This window comes from Callorhinchus milii, unplaced genomic scaffold (assembly GCF_018977255.1).
Source record: "Callorhinchus milii isolate IMCB2004 unplaced genomic scaffold, IMCB_Cmil_1.0 Scaffold5, whole genome shotgun sequence".
Classification (NCBI taxonomy): domain Eukaryota; kingdom Metazoa; phylum Chordata; class Chondrichthyes; order Chimaeriformes; family Callorhinchidae; genus Callorhinchus; species Callorhinchus milii.
In genome coordinates this window covers 25,409,287-25,427,086 of record NW_024704746.1, presented here as the reverse complement: position 1 = coordinate 25,427,086, position 17,800 = coordinate 25,409,287, and the positions used below count along the sequence as shown (strand labels likewise).

General features: G+C 43.6%; 1 protein-coding gene across 1 annotated transcript in view; it reads left to right on the top strand.

Annotated features, from left to right (window-relative positions):
• The window catches only part of nuak1b (NUAK family, SNF1-like kinase, 1b), a 30,025-nt gene extending 13,297 nt beyond the window's left edge, over positions 1 to 16,728 (top strand). The window contains exons 3-8 of the mRNA XM_042335143.1: positions 5,752 to 5,872; positions 8,178 to 8,329; positions 9,351 to 9,416; positions 12,973 to 13,092; positions 13,520 to 13,652; positions 14,287 to 16,728. Coding sequence (XP_042191077.1) covers positions 5,752 to 5,872; positions 8,178 to 8,329; positions 9,351 to 9,416; positions 12,973 to 13,092; positions 13,520 to 13,652; positions 14,287 to 15,446 — 1,752 coding nt within the window. The 3' untranslated portion in view covers positions 15,447 to 16,728. The remainder of the gene's footprint in view (positions 1 to 5,751; positions 5,873 to 8,177; positions 8,330 to 9,350; positions 9,417 to 12,972; positions 13,093 to 13,519; positions 13,653 to 14,286) is intronic.
• Positions 16,729 to 17,800: the final 1,072 nt, after the last annotated feature.

Genomic DNA, 17,800 nt, shown 5'->3' with positions numbered 1-17,800 from the left:
TGGTTAGAATCTCGCCTCGCAAGCGAGAGACCTGGGTTTGATTCCTGGGCAGGGCGAAACCTTAGGCAAGTTTCCTTACTCCACACGCCTGCTGTGCGCAATTGGGTGCCGTGTTTCACCCATAAAATATACAGCAATTCATTTTACAGTGTATCCTGTGAAGCGCTTTGAAACCCTTCAACGACATCAGGCGCTGTATCAAATGCAAGGATTATTGTATATTTTAAGAAAGGCACAGAATATAACCTGTTTAAAACCTGTGGAGCTATACGTATTCTGAAGTAAAATAGATCAGTAAACTAGGTCAGAGTTTTAAGCCCTGGTGAGGCAGGGACTGTTATTATTATTATTATTAAGTGACACTGAAAGCCAAAATGCATCCTGTCACAAATCAAGCCTCTGTGAAAAGAAAAACTAACAGTTACAATGAAATAGGATTCATTTGCACAACTGGTTTGAATATTTTTGTCTGTGTACAGCATTGAGTTATTGTGACTTGGTAGGGGAAGTTTTTGAACTGCATTTGGAAATGATACATAATGAAGGCTTTCAGAAAGCTGAATGGTTTTGATATAATGAGACACAGTGAGGCTATTTCTCTTGATCGCTAAAAAGGGCATCATTTGAGGATTATCGAGAGAAGAAGAAAAAGAGGGAAGTGGCAAGATTTTTCTTCACACAGAGTATTGTTAGGAGGTGGAATGCTTCACCACACAAGAATAATAATAATAATAATAATCCTTGCGTTTCCTACAGCACCTTATCATGTGGTTGAGACGTCTCAAAGCGCTTCACAGCATATACTGTAAAGTGTAGTGATTGTGAAGCGTTGTGGGTAAAACATGACTATTGAAGCTGAGCCCACAATGGCATTTGAAAGGTAAATAGATAAATACTTAACAACAAATAATATTAATAGTTATGGGAGGAAAACATCACAGATCTAAAATTAGACAAGATAGCTGCAATGGGGAAGCTAGCCAGTATTCACACACACACACACACACAGAAGGCTGGACAGAGACTTATGATTCTATGGAAAGACTTGTGTGTAATTCTTAAACAAAAGTCTATGAAGAACGTTTAGACAAATAAATTTACAATCTGGAAAGAAAGTGATTAAGCATTCGAGGGGGTGTGTACAATGATGTACATAAACTAGTTTATGGGATTGTATGAAGAGAAATTCCACCCAAATTTACATTTATTTTATTTATGTAGCATTTTCGAGCATCCGGAATGTGGAACAGAGGCTTAACTTTGAAGTTGTTTTTCTGCAGTTCTTAAAATAAACTTTTGCAGAAAACAGACTTCAAAGTTCAAACCGAATAGAATTTGCCAGATTCCGAACGCTCCAGAAAGCTACATAAATAGAGTAAATCTACAGAGAGACGGATTAGACACCCCAGCGAAGGCAAACAGTGATTCTTACTGCAAGTAGAGCAAAGAATATAGGACTAGAGGGAGTCGAGGGAAATAATGTCAGTGAAAACTAGAAAATAACGTTTAAAAAGGTTTGAAAGTTTTGCTAATATTTTCATCACCAAATCTTTTCATGTGCTGTATTTTATTTAATCAAATTGATTATTTTATGAATGCAGCTGTGTGAGTGTCTGGATTTCCCAGGGTATCTCAACTCATTACAGAAGTATTTTTAAACTTTTTTAATAATTGGACTAGATTCTATGAATTATAACCAGTTTCCGCCTGTGTCAGACACCCAGCTGACCAGAAACAAGTTCTCAGCAGTTTTGAGTTGGTGAAACCGATATTAATCAAATTTATCTTCTTTTCTCTGTTGATCTGTAGAACATCCTTACACTTCCATGTCCTCTCCTCCCCAACATGTGCCTTTACAGCCAGGGGAGTGATCCTGGGGAGTGATCAGGACCTGCCCCCCCCTCCCTCCGCCTCCATATATATGTTTAGCGTGTTCATCTGTCTGGGGCCCTGCCCTGTGGGAGGGGCGCTATATAAATGCAAGTTGTTGTTGTCCCTATGGCAAAAGCTGAGGGGGCTGTTTGACAACTCGGGATGTGAGCAGATACACAGAATGGTTGGTTCGGGGGCATTATTACTGCGACACACACACAGATGGTGACCTGGACTACACATCCCCCACCACAACAGGGGTTAAACATTCTGCTAGTGGTACTCTCCTGCTCAGGGTTCTTACGAGTGGAAACCCCTCACCCCCCCGCCCCCAAATAAATTGAAACGAGAAGCAGTTCAAAGAGGGAATCATTTGGTTTCAGTTGTAAACGTGTGACCTTTCTTTCATCTGTTGAGTCTCCATTGTGGTCTCCCAGAGACACAGATGTGCAGCTCTTTCTGTGTCTCTCTCTGCTGCTGATCCCAGTTATAGGGGACCTCAATGAAATCATGCTGAACAGTCTCTGTGTGGTTCCCAGGGGATTGGAGAGTGAAGCACTAACGTGCTTTGCAGACATGTGCCAATTGGCACCAAGTCAGGAATTGTACCTAAAATGGCCATAAATTAAAGTGTAGGAAATGGAAATGTCACCCTGTGGATTGGATTCCTGCACATTGCTGAGGCAATCGTACATCCAATCGTGGAGTCCTGTAGCGCAGTGGTTACAGCCCTCGCCCCACAAGCGAGAGGACCTGGATTCAATTCCGAGGCAGGCTAAACTTTAGACAAGTTTCCTTACTCCACACACCTCTGTTTACCCAGCAGTAAGTAGGAACCCGGTGGCTTTTCCGGGGGTAATAATCCCTTCAAAAAAATGGAAAAAATAATAATTTGGTCACTCAATCCACGACTGTTTGTGGGACACTGCTGTGTACAATTGGCTGCTGTGTTTCCCCCACAAAATATACAGTCAATTTACTTTACAGTATATTCTGTGAAGCGCTTTGAGACATCTCAGACCATTACATGGGGACGGAGGAATGAATATACCATAGGGTGAGGGGGCACTAACACTGCACACGTTGAGGAAGTGTATGAAAATCCCCCACAAATACTAAAGCAACAACAGAAAGTCCAGTGAATATGATAAGCATGATGGTAGTGTCAGCAAATAAACAGCAGGGCTCTTAAACACTGAACCAGAGAGAAAAGATAATCAAATTTAGTTTAATACTATGCCTTGCCGTTACTATTGCGGGTAACAGAGTCACATTGAGAACGGTGGAGTTGTGTTCGATTACAGTGAAGTAAAATTTTGTTTAATAATTGGCAGTTTCAGTGAATGTAACTGTGCCAAACTCGTTAATTAGTCTAAGATATTGATGACTTTAGTGATTGATGTTAACCACCTCGCACACACATTAGGAAACGTACCCATGTGGTAGAAGTGAAATTTTTCATATATTCTAACAAATACCAGCCGCTGAGAAGGTTTGCAGAGCTCACTGCTGTTCTGTACAGACCATTACTCCAAGGTCAGCTCAAGGTTATGTGAGAAGGAGAATTGTGTAGAGTGGTAGGTTTTTAGCAGTTGAATTAAATTACTCATGCCTTTCCCTCCCAAGGAAGCCCAGTGGATTCTCGGTTTCCTTTTAAAACAATGTCATTTGAGTAGCCTCAGAATCGTCCCAGATTTCATCATGTTTTCCATTCCCTAATGGGCAGCTCTCCATGTCATTGTAATAATTGATGGAGTAAGGCTAGAGGTGGAGGCTTTGTCCTGTCAGGGCAGGAAATGTAAGGGATGGGGAGTGGTTCCATTTAGGATCTGGATCTCACTGTGAGGGACAGCAACTGAGAAGCTGCACTTGCACAGCATAGGGGGTTAGGCTTAGGACAACGCCTTGGGGTTCATACTTCAGTCATTTATTTGATTTATCCTTTATTTGTTTATTTTTTATTTGTTTTCTTCTTATGTTGCAAATGCAGTATAATTACAAAGAAAAATTTGGTCACTCAATCCCCGACTGTTTGTGGGACACTGCTGTGCGCAATTGGCTGCCACATTTCGCCCACAAACCATGCAGTCAATTCACTTTTCCAGCATATCCTGTGAAGCGCTTTGAGACATCTTGATGACATGATAAGGCGCTGTGTCAAAGCATGTCTGACAATGCATTTCTCCCCCAGCATTGCAATGGAGTGAGGTCTTGGGTTATGAGCTTTTGCCTGTGAGGGAGAATGCTACAGGACTGTCCAGCAGTGATAATGGTGTGTAATCTTTTCCCTCCCAACCCCCTCCCCATACCAGTTGGTGTGTGCACTGAGCATTATAGAAACAACAACAAACAACACGGTTACAAGTGTAAAGCACCTTACACGTCAGGAGGACGTCCCAAGGCGCTGGACAAACAAGAGTTTCGAACAAGAGCTGGGGGTCAGGGTGGAGAGCAGGGAGGGAGCAGGGAGATCGAAAGCACGGTCGAAGAGGAGGGTCTTGAGATGGGTCTTGAAGGTGGCGAGGGAGGAGGCGAGGGAGGGTGCGAGACGGAGGGACTGTGGGATGGCGTTCCAGAGGGTGGGGGAAGAGTGGCAGAAGGCCTGCCCGCCAATAGTGGGACGAGCGAGACGGGGGACGTGAAGCAGGTCGGAGCCTGCTGAGCGGAGGGAGCGATTCCTGTAGCTCAGTAGTTAGAGCACTCGCCTTGCAAACGAGAGACCTGGGTTCAATTCCAGGCAGAGGGCGAAACCTCGGGCAAGTTTCCTTACTCCACACAGAGCCTAATAATAATCCCTCCAAAACCAAAAACAATAATAAATTGGTCATTTTCAATCCACGACTGTTTGTGGAACGCAATTGGCTGCCACGTTCACCCACAAATATACAGTCAATTCACTTTACAGCATATTCTGTGAAGCGCTTTGAGACGTCTCGGAGACGTGATGAGGCACTATATCGAATGCAGAGATTATTATTATATTATTATTATGGTAGGGGTTAGGAGGTGGCAGAGGTCGGGGGGAACAAGACCATGGAGGGCTTTGAAGGTGAGGACCAGGATCTTGAACTGTATCCTCTGTTGATGGGAAGCCAGTGGAGTCGGGCGAGGATGGGGGTTATAGGGTCATGGGGTCTGGTGCAGGAGAGGACACAGGAGTAGATTGCAGAGTTCTGGATGATCTGCAGCCTATGAAGGGAGGAGTTGGGGAGATGGACAAGAAAGGAGTTTGCATAGTCAAGCCTCGATGTAATGAAAGCCTCGATGGAACAGGAGGAGGCCATTCAGGCCCTCAAACCTGTTCTGCCATTCTATGAGATTATGGCTGATCTGTACCTCAACTCCAATTACCCGCCTTTGCCCCGTATCCCTTGATCCCCAGACCTGAAAACATCACCTCAAACTGGACAATGTGAATGGATCCACAGCCATAATCCACAGGGTTTTGGGGGTGGGAGAGAGAGTTCCAGATTCCCACTGGCCTTTGGGTGAAAAACTGCCCCTGATTTCACTGCTAAATGGCTTCGCTGTAATGTTAAGATGTTGCCCCCTTGTTCTAGATCCCCCACCAGAGATTTTGTTATTCAACACGTTCCAATAATTTGCTTTGGGACGTCCTCCTGATGTGAAAGGTGCTATACAAATGTAATTTGTCGTTGTTGTTAATGCATAGCTTTGGAGTAGATTGTTTCATATCGTATGGTTTCACTGTGACACCCTGAGAGATTAAGTACAGATCAAGTAATACTTCCTCAGAATTAATGACCTCTGGTGTAATGTAATGGCTGTGGGCCTCGGTATAATTAGGTTAAACTAATTGCTTTTTCTAGCTTTGTGTTTCAAGGCTATTATATTGATGTGTTATTTTTCTGTTACCAGGTGGCGATAAAATCAATTCGGAAAGATAAAATCAAAGATGACCAGGACATGGTTCATATCAGACGTGAGATTGAGATCATGTCGTCCCTCAACCATCCCCACATCATCAATATTTATGAAGGTTTGTGTGTTTATTATTTCTGTCTTGCAGAGTCTGTCTCCACAGATTGTCATACTCTAATGATGCAAAATTGAGACGTCTCGAAGACATGATATCACGTCTTTGAGACGTCTTAAAGCGCATCACAGAATATACTATAAAGTGAATTGACTATAATTTAGGGGTGAAACTCTGTATATTCTATATTCTGTGAAGTGCTTTGAGACGTCTCGATGATGTGATACAGAGCTATATCAAATGCAAGGATTATTATGACAAGTCTGATAGCTTCGATACTGTTCGCTTTTCGAGACAACAGACATTGACCCAAAGGCTAAAGCTGTGTGAGCTGAGAGCTAATGTATGCGATGTACAAACCAAGGCAGCTGTGGTGTAAGCACTAAATCTGAAAACACAGAGACTTGAAGTGACGATTGCTACACTACTGGACTGACCAGTGGGAGTGGGGCCTCTCGCACATAAATTACTGAGAGCTAAACCCACTCTCTTTATCTCTGTAGAAAACATTGTTTGCAATAAATTTTCACAAGAAACAACAGATGGAATTGATGTGCTGCTCACTGATGTGTGGAGTCCTGTAGCTCAGTGGTTAGAGCACTCGCCTCACAAGCGAGAGATCTGGGTTTGATTCCTGGTCAGAGCAAAACGGTTTCCTTACCCCACACGCCTGTTTACCAGAAGTCAGTAGGAACCGGTTGTTAGTCGATTGGCAGATCGCTTTTCCGGGGGTAATAATCCCTTAAAAAAATTATTTTGTCACTCAATCCACGACTGTTTGTGGGACACTGCTGTGCGCAATTGGGTATGGCGTTTCGCCCATAAAATACACAGTCACTACACTTTATAGTATACCCCGTGTAGGGCTTTGAGACGTCTTGGAGACGTGATAATTTGCTTTATAAAATGCAAGGATTTTTATTATTATTACTTAGACAGCAAGGTCTGTGATTGGGAGGTTGCTGTCAGCAAGATGAGCTTGGTAATAATCTCAATTTATCAGCTGAAATAAACATTGGCCGGCCTGATTTTTCTTGCTGTTTGTTGGAATAAGATTGCTTGATTGCAGCTGCTTTTGACAGGTTTCCAGATGTTATTTCTTTTGTGCTACTGGTTTCAAGTGTCTGACAGAACCAGACAACAATTCATTGCGTGTGATACACAAGAACCAACAAACATTCCTGTCACTAGAGTGCAGAATAAATTATTCCATCCACGCAAAATCATTAATGTTTGATAAAAGTATTTAATCACCATGGGATGCCGGTAATACAGTATAAAGTTTCACGGAATAGCCTGAGTCCTCCCAGAGAGAGCTCCACACCCTATAAGGGCATGATTTAAGGAGCTGTGATCCGTTATGTTTGATCTCCCCAGTTGCTGGGCTGCCCTCCATGGACTGTGTTTCCTGGAGAGGCTAGACTGCCTGGTGTCAGCTCAGCTGACCTCACACCAACATTCAACACTTCAAAGTATTCGCTTGGCCTGGTGAAGCTGATTTATGTATTTCCCATCAGGTCAGGGTGTTCTCTCATTTCCTCTACAATATCAGGCGACGAATGAAAAATATAATCATCCTCACTCAAACAGAACCCATCTGCCAATAACAAATAATAATTTGGACTATTTATGGTACACTGCTGTGTGCAATTAGGTGCCCACAAAATACACAGTTACTACACTTTACAGTATATTCTGTGACTGTACCACTGTAGTTACTATTCATTACGCTGACCCACAGCTTGCTTTTCTCCCACAGTTGGCACTTAACCTCCTTTGATGAAATGTAACTTTTTAATAGAACTAGCATTTCTTGCAATGCTTCTTGGCGTGGTTTGGTTTGAATGGCTGGCAAAGATTACATTGACTGTTCTCCAAAAAGATTTGCTAAAGTGGCTGGGGTATTCTTGTGGCCAAATTATCCAGCAATCCTGATCTGTACATCACAAACTATTTACACCAGTCTCAACATTCAGCTGTGCACTCTGGCCAAAGCACCTAATAAGTCACTATTTTTAAACTAATGTATATTTGTCAGGCCAGGGTATTAAGGGATATGGGGCAAGTGCAGGTAATTAAGGTACAGGTCAGCCGTGATCTTATAGAATGGGGGAACAGGCTTGAGGGGCTGAGTGGCCTCCTGATCCCTTCTCGTGGAGTGTACTTTCAGCCACATGTCCCTATCTCAGCCACTTGGCTTCCCAGTCGGTGGTTTGTGACGTGATCCTGATGTGAAAGGAACGATCTGGATGTGTTGTTTGCCTGTTAGTGTCCATCACAGTAAACCTGCTCCTCTTTGTCTCAGCAGTTTTCGAAAACAAGGACAAAATTGTGATTGTTATGGAATATGCGAGTAAAGGTGAACTGTACGACTACATCAGCGAGCGGCGAAAACTGAATGAGAGGGAGACCAGGCACTTCTTCAGGCAGATTGTCTCTGCGGTTCATTACTGTCACAAGGTAAGTCACCAGTGAGTTACTGACACCAAACCTGACAGAGACCGTTACCAGCAAAATCTACAATGATCTGCCAGAGGTTTTGTCTATTGGTTAAACTGGAATCATGGAATATCAAAAACCAGGACAGCAGCAGCCTGAAACCTTAGTTTCCTTACACCCAGACACCCACCCGCTCATACACCCACCCGCCCACACATCCACCCCCCCACACGCCCACACGCCCACCCCCCCACACACACACCCCCATACGCCCACCCGCCCACACACCCACCCGCCCGCACACCCACCCGCCCGCACACCCACCCCCCCACACACACCCCCACACACACACCCCCAAACACACCCCCACCCGCCCACACACACACCCCCACACGCCCACACACACACGCACCCGCCCGCCCACACACACACCTCTGTTTACCAGTAGTAAGTAGGAACCTGCTTGTTCCTCGATTGGCAATTGCTTTTCCTGTGGTAATCATCCTTTCAAATTTTCTTTAAAATACTAATAATTTGGTCACTCAATCCACGACTGTTCGTGGGACGCTGTTTTGCGCAGTTGGCTGCTGCGTTCTGCCCACAAAGCATACACTCACAACACTTTACAGTATTCCGTGAAGCACTTTGATCCTAACTGTAATGTAAGGATCCGGAGGATTTACTATGGAAAGCTGTGTGTGCTAATGCCACCAGTCCTAAACCAAGTGGTCAGAGGAGCAGTCGATGTCTCTGAGCTTATGTGGTGTCAGATATCACTCTTACTTATTGTGCTTCCCCACAGCAGGGAGGAGGGGGGGAGTGGGAGGAGGGGGGCATTTGGGGGTGGAATTCTGTTGGGGAAAGAATGCCACTGCTGTTTCTCGTGTTTGCTGGAGGAGAGATTCCAATCATTCCTCAGTTATCCCCACAACGAGAGGCTAAGCCTATCCCTGTAGCACAGCTCTGGTGTTTGAGTAACAAGACTGTCCTGAGATCAATGTTAAGCCACTGCTGATTAATCTGTCTCACATTTGTCTTGCAGAAAGGAGTTGTTCATAGAGACCTCAAATTAGAAAACATCCTTCTGGATGACAACTGTAACATTAAGGTAGGAGGACAGGACAATAACAATACTGTATAATATTTATGACACAGTTGAACTTCCCTGGAAAATGTAAGCAGGAACATATTCCCACGTAAAAGTCTATACATCAATCTGTCGGTTTCCAATTGGTCTTCAATACAGTAAAACTGGCCTCAGTCTGATCTGTATAAATCGTATAATCACCTAAGTTGAACATTTGCCCGAGTCCCATTGAAGAGCTTATGTGCTGTGCAAGTTTGACGTAACTCTCACTTTGCGTAAGTTACATTAACTGACTGACTGACTGATCCGGGTTATGTGAGGTTTACTGTATAATTGGAGCTTTGCTGAGTGCCTGTGTAGAGCTCCCTGATCCATATCTTAGCAGAACTTCCTGCCTCTCACCTTGTGGTCTCCTATACTTGAGTCAGTGTGCTCCATCCAGAGGCAACGGCTGTCACACCCTTTACCAGGAGAAAAATCTACTTGGATGAATTCTGAGTAAATAATAATCTTTGCATTTGATATCACGCCTTATCACGTCTTCGAGACGTCTCAAAGCGCTTCACAGGATATACTGTAAAATGTAGCGACTGTGTATTTTGTGGGCGAAACGCAGCAGCCAATTGCGCACAGCAGCGTCCCACACACAGTCATGGAGTAATTGGAACTGGAGCTTAAAGCTGAGTAAAAGACATTTCAGAAGCACCTTCTCTCAGGAATCCAAGCTGCCTGTGAATATTTGCCATTTCTGAATCTTTTCTCGGGTAGCTTGTCTGTGTTATTGCTGACCACAGATCTGCTGCAGGTTTATAAATTATGCTGAGGTCAAAGCCATACCTAATTGCAGACGGAAGTGAAGTATCAGAACACATAAATAATCCATTTCCCTTTCCTTTTTCTGCACAGTAGTAAAAGCTTCATAATTCACAGTCTCGTTTATATTTCAGTCAACGCTTAACCAAATACACCCAGTCTATCCTTGGGGTCTGTAAGAATACTCTCTAACCAGGGCCCAAGGAAGATCCAAGGCCAGAAATTCCACCAAGTTTTATTCTATATTTTGCGATTAAAATGTAAGATTTTGCAGAATTGTGGAAAATTCTTAAATTCAGCCCTGGTTTGGAAGCTCTCTTTCTGCAGTCGCTAAATAATAATCTGTTTTCAAATGAAGACGGAATTTGAGAATTTTGCACAATTGCCTCACAAGCAAGAGGACCCGGGTTTGAATCCCGGGCGGGCGAAACATTGAGTAAGTTTCCTTACTCCACACACCTCTATTTACCCAGCAGTAAGTAGGAACCCACTTGTTTGTCAATTGGTGGACAGATTTTCTGGGGGGAATAATCCACAAAATATACAGTCAATTCACTTTACAGTATATTCTGTGAAGTGCTTTTCAGATGCCTTAAAGATGTGATAAGGTGCTATATCTAATGCAAGGATTATTATTATTGCATGTAACCTTTTTCTAAAGGCAAAATGACAAGATTAAGTGGAATTCCGGGTCTGGAGTGAGCTCTGAGTAATAGAGTACAAGTAAAGTACAAGAAAATAAGGGAAATAATATTTAATATTTGAAGCAACCTTTTGATCGCAGTAGATTGTGAGGCTGCAAGTGACAAAACGAGAAAATAATTTTCTCGTCAGCAAATAAATGATTGAAACGATCTGTAAAAGGAAGTGGTTTAGGGAGTTGGCCGTTTACTGCAGCTGTGACGAGGGTGGGTGGGTGTGAATTTACTCCCTCAGTCACATCAAACTCACAGATGGTCCATTGCACTGCTCAAGGAACCTCCCGCTGACCTGGTTTCATGTTAGTCTGGAGCTGGTTTTGTGATCGGTCTTTTTCTCTGTCCCTGGAGACGGCAGCAGATAGATGAACAAGGCCTTTCGACATTGAGTGTCAGGAAAACCGTTTGTGTTATAAAACCAATTGACAGGGGTGAGAGAACCGGCATCTCAGCCCACAGGGAGCTGCTGTATATAACAGGCGAGAATGGATAGTGACTGAGATGGAATCAAAGTGACTGATGGAAATATATGTCCATTGCCCCTCTCACCCTGACAGTGAATCAAAGCGCTTCACAGAATATATTGTACAGTGGATTGACTGTATTTTGTGGGTAAAACGTAGCAGCCAATTGCACACAGCAGTCGTGGATTGAGTGACCAAATTATATGTTTATCATCCTGAAACCAGCCGTTTCCCTCTTCTGGTCAGAGAAATTGTGCCAGGTCAAAGATTACCAACAAGCCTCATTAGGGAAGTATTTAAATTAATTCCACTAAAGCATGTGTTAAAATGCCAAAAAGGTGAAGTAATCCGTGTTTCACTTTATCACGTGTTAGTGGTGTGGCTGGTCTACTGGGAGCTGTGATAAACATCAGTCTGGGAGGATGGGAGGGGAAGGGGGAATAAATACTCTCTTCCTGTACAATGGTAATAAAACACTGCTGCCGTATAGCCTGTAGCCTGCTCCCCAGCGCAGGACACCCAGAGATTAGATATTCCACTCACTGCAGGCAAAGTGCTGTTTATAATAATAATAATAATAATCCTTGCATTTGATATAGCGCTTTTCACGTCGGGAGGACGTCCCAAAGCGCTTCACAGAACACACTGTAAAGTGAATTGACTGTATATTTGTGGGCGAACGCGGCAGTCAAATGCGCACAGCAATGTCCCACAAACAGTCGCAGATTGAAAATGACCAATTTATTATTGTTTTTGGTTTTGGAGGATTATTATTAGGCTCTGTGTGGAGTAAGGAAACTTGCCCAAGGTTTGGCCCTCTGCCTGGAATTGAACTCAGGTCTCTCACTTGCAAAGCGAGTGCTCTAACCACTGAGCTACAGGACTCCACATTTATTTACCTGATCCAGGCTTGTTGTGCAGTGTCAGCCTGGGCTGTTCAGCCCGGCAACTCACAGAGAGGTTTGGAATCAGTCAATCAGCTTTCATTTCATTCATTCTATCACTGACCAGAAGCTTCATTAACAATTAGAACACACTGCAGAGCTCATTCGATGGTGTAGGAGAGAAAAACTAAACTACAACAACAACTTGTATTTACATAGCGCTCCTCGCGCAGGGTAACATCCTAGAGCACGAGAGTTCCCAGTCACTGACTTCCTGAGGGATAGTTATATTAGCAGAATATCTGTTGTACAACCACATGTGTTTTGATGATGGATATACTGGCAAACTCCTCTAGGAACTGAGGAAAGAGATTTAATTTATCTGACATCTGGAGAGATCTGATAATACAACTTTAATGTTCTTGATATGTGGCAATCTTTACAACAAGGTTCTGCTGATATTTAAACACATAAGTCTTATCATTTGAACCAATACTTTTAATATGACTTATGCAAGATATTACGCAAGGTATAAGTTATATCAGACATGTATAGAATATAAATTCTTGAACGGCATTTGGGCAGATGTACGACTTGGGTGAAAATACGATTTACACAGATCAGACTTATGCCAGTTTTACTGTACTTAGTTCTAATGCATTGGTTATATTTGTAAGAATAGAAATATCTGTAATTAACGTGTAATTGCTGTCTGCAGATTGCTGACTTTGGGCTGTCCAACCTGTACCATCAGGACCGGTTCCTGCAAACGTTCTGTGGGAGCCCGCTGTACGCCTCCCCAGAGATTGTTAATGGACGACCTTATCGAGGTCCTGAGGTTAGTGGCACAGTTTGATTCTTACTTGACGATTTCAACCATTTCCTCACCAATGCAGGGGCTTGATTTTGTAATGAAATCAGGTCTATTCATTGCTCAGGCATTGACCAGTGTTTTACAATGGATTCTCATAATAATTAGTAATAATCGAGGGCACCCAATGAAAGTCTCGCTCTCACATCAAGGATTTACCTGAAATGAACATTTCATTCAGATTCTATGAGCAAGTGGCAATCCAGAACAAGGGGCATCATCTTAAAATAAGAGCTAGGCCATTTTGGAGTCAAATTAGGTGGCAGGATTTTTTCTATGAAGAATAATTGTTATTTTCTCTGTCCAGTGTTTCAGTGAAGTGTGAGAGGACATGTTAAAATCCTTCACGTTGTAGTTTATATTGCAATGAGGTGTGTTTCTCTGGCTGTTACAGGTGGACAGTTGGGCACTTGGTGTCCTGCTCTATACTCTGGTATATGGAACAATGCCCTTTGATGGTTGCAATCACAAAAACCTCATCCGGCAGATCAGCAGCGGTGAATACCGTGAACCAACAGAGCCATCAGGTAATAATAATATTTACTACATGTTTTGTTTTGTGGGTGAAACACGGCAACCAAATTTCGCACAGCAGTGTTCCCTATCACTGACAAGCTGTGTCGTTTGATCTGGTTAGACTCCAGCAGTTACCCCAACGCACAGTCTGGGCTCCCTGCAAGCCTTGGCTCTTGCCAACCTGCGCCTAATACTCTATGGAATTAGGTAAACAGGACGTGTCCCTCCGGGGAGAGAGTGTGTCCATTCCATTCCAACAATCTAATTCTATGATTCTATATGATCTCTGGGAGTTTCATGTGTAGATAGGAAGCCTAGAATTCTCAGCTTGATTTGGAGACTCTTAAGCAACTGTGACGGGTTTGTGTGCGTGTCAGGCACCCGGCTGGTCACGGTGACGGGTTTCCGTGTGTGTCAGACACCCGGCTGGTCACGGTGACGGGTTTGTGTGTGTGTCCGACACCCGGTTGGTCACGGTGATGGGTTTCTGTGTGTGTCCGACACCCAGCTGGTCACGGTGATGGGTTTCCACGTGTGTCAGACACTCGGCTGGTCACGGTGATGGGTTTCCACGTGTGTCAGACACTCGGCTGGTCACAAGCAAATCAAGCTGTATCTGAACATCTCGTTCCTCTTCTTTCCCAGACGCACGTGGCCTGATCAGGTGGATGTTAATGGTAAACCCAGAGCGTCGAGCCACAATTGAAGACATCGCTAACCACTGGTGGGTGAATTGGGGTTACAAGCTGAGCGTGTGTGACTGTGAGTCAGCCCGGGACTCTGAGTCTCCTCTCCTGGCCCACTTTATAGACTGGCAGCATCGCTCCTCCAGCTTACACTCTGAGAGCGAGTCCAAGGTAAAGTGCCTAGTCAAGCAGTACAATTGCCAGGTCACATTGGAGCGTCAGAAATCTGTCAAGAAATCCAAAAAGGGAAAGGACATTGCACACTCGCTGCAAGAGGGAGCTTCTAACGAGACTCCGTCCAAATCGATTTTGAAGAGGCCCAAAGGGATCTTAAAGAAACGAGGTAACAGTGATTATCGCTCTCACAGCACTGGGGCAATGGAGGGACTGGCTGGCCAGGTTGGCCCCTCCTGTGTGTTGAAGACTGATCAGGAGTTGAGCAAATCTGTTGTTTCTTCTGGGGCCACAGGAGACATTGACCAAAGCTCTCAGCACAAACTGGCCAATAAATACCCCAGCTCAATGCTGCCAAAGAAGGGAATCCTGAAAAAGACACAGCAACGGGAATCTGGCTATTATTCTTCTCCTGAGCGCAGTGAATCTTCTGAGCTGCTTCACCCTGACTGTGCTGCAGATATCAGCTCCATCAGAGGCGAGGTGGGGCTAAAGAGCTCTGGCCTGATTGCGTACAGGAGAAAAGGGATTCTCAAATACAACAGTAGGTTTTCTGCCAATAGTATGAACGCTCCCTCGGCCGGGCTATCACTGCACATCACCGAGTCTCTGGAGACCATGATGGTGTCAGAGGATGGATTAACACAAACTCGCAGTCGCCCGTCCAGTGTGATCAGTGACGACAGCATCCTCTCCAATGAATCCTTTGACTTGCTGGACCTGCCCGAGGACAAGGCGAGTCGAGGCCGGCTACGAGGCTGTGTGTCTGCGGAGAATCTGCTCCACTTGGAGGACTTTGAGGAGCTCCAGATCCACCCCCAGATCAGGAACATGAAGTGTTACCGGAGCCAGCTAAGCGACAGTAAATTTTCTCTGTTCATGGACATGGAAGACGTCACTCAGGTCTATAAGAAAGCCCTGGAGATCTGCAATAAATTCAACTGATGAACAAGGCCCAGGGGCGTTGCTTACTAACTAGATGGACTGATTCACATTGTTAGTAAAGTGTAGTGACTGTTTCAGGCCAGGCTAGACCTGAGCTCTATTTAGCTCATCCAAAGTGGTTCTGTTTGTTAGCGGTGAGGCTGATCACATGTCAGTTCCTCAAACTGATTGATTGACGGTGCACAGAATCCACTGATGTCACATGTGATGGACTGAATGAGGAGAGACAGGAAATGCTAAGTTGAAGAAGGGACTGAGAAAGTAGTGCAGGCGAATGGATTGGAAAGGCAGTGAGGTGGTAGGTTGGAGTGTGGTGAGTGGTGATGGCTAAGCATGTGGTTTGAAGGCAAAGAAGTCACAAGGTTTGTGTAGTTAGACTGGAATTGGCAGCGTATGGAACAAGGCAGAAAGGATTTCTGATAGATTATATGCTTGAAACTCTTCATTACTTCCTAGAATGGAAGGAACATTTTTATGAACGCAATAGAACATTATTACTGGGAACCTCTTGTGACAAATGTTTGTTTTGGTTCTGGCAAAACTCCATCATAATCACTGAAGGAGCTCAGATCTTAATAATAATCCTTGCATTTGATATAGCGCCTTATCCTGTCTTCGAGACATCTCAGAGCGCTTCACAGAATATACTGTAAAGTGAGTGTATATTTTGTGGGCGAAACGAATAAGAACCAATAAAGGAACCAAGTCTTGTGTTAGTCTGTAATAATGAGCTTTGAAATATAGAAGCTATAAGAAAACGCGCTGAAATTCTTGAAAAGATGTGTTAACCTTGGGTCTGTTTGCTAATGTTAAAGAATCTCCTACTTGGCGACGTGCTGTGTATCATCTGTGTATATTCATAATGTGAAACCGAATGACTGCTTATATGTCAAACTGGAAACTACATCTGTAGAGAGACTCACTGACATATTTTTGTTATTATTCCTATGAAACTTGACTGGACAACCTTTTTTATAGTATTATATTTTATTTAAGTTTTAAATGTTGACTGCAACATGATCTGTTTCAACGTGCCTTTTATTTATTGGTCTCAAAGCCATGTGAAAGATGTAATATATTGTGTAAAATGATAAAATTGTGCCAATGTTGTAAAGCCAAAGTATCTGAGTTTGTGGCTGTGAGGTTTGGATGTTTCTGCACTAGGAATAGCTGGAGAACAACCCAAAGTGTCTGTTACCAAGTGACTTTGCCTTAGAAAAACAGTCTCAACTCCACAGCTGTTACTGTCCATTTCAATGCATTAAATAACTTACTAATGAAAGATGCAGTTTGGTTTAATTATAAAATAACAGTTCATTGTTTCACGTAACATCAATCTGCTGCACGTCAGCGGATTGACATAAATGTATGATTAATGAATACATTTTCTTGTCATTTTTCCAATTGCTCACAAATGCTCTGTGGTTTACAGCGAAATATATTTTCCCATTTAGAGATTTGGGATAGTAGTTCCTGACCGCAAGTCTAAATAAGGATTTCTTTATACTTATTAGATGTGTTTTATCTTTTACATAAATACAGTTCTTAAACAGAAATGGAGCTATTAAATGTAATAAATGAGTCCTGTAGCTCAGTGGTTAGAGTCCTCGCATCACAAGTAGAGGATCTGGGTTCGATTCCTGGCAGGGTGAAACGTTGGGCAAATTTCCGTACTCCACATGCCTCTGTTTATCTAGCAGTACGTAGAAACCCGCTTGTTAGCCGATTGGCAGATCGCTTCTCCGGGGGTAATAATTTCTCCAAAAAAAAAGATTTGGTCAATCAGTCCCCAACTGTTTGTGGGACGCTGCTGTGCGTAATTGGCTGCCACGTTTTGCCCACAAAATATATAGTCAATTCACTTTATGGTATATTCTGTGAAGCGCCTTGAGACGTTTCAAAGGCAAATACAAGAAGTATTTGTGTCTCTGGGTTTCTGTCTGTGTGTGTAAGGGCAGTGAGAGGCAGCCAGCAGCTAAGTGACAAGGACCAGTCAATGTGTACAAACCACAAACACATAACACTATCTGCACATCCCACACAGCACAAACCAACATCCTTCCCAGGCCTGTCAGGAACTCCAGGCAGCTCGCTGACTCTTCATTGCTTTCCAGCCCAGCAGCTGATCAAAAAGGAATGACACCTGCTCTGGGCATCATGATGTCCAGCTGTTTATCACTTGGTGTGTGCTTGGCTTGTCATTTTTCCCCTTTAAAATATAGAGCATCTCCAATCTGTATCTGATATTAAAAAAATGACTTCAAACATGTTTTCGTTTTCTCCTATTGAGACGGCAGTGGATCTAATTATAATCCTTGTCTTTGATATTAGCTCCTTTCACATCAGGAGTTTTG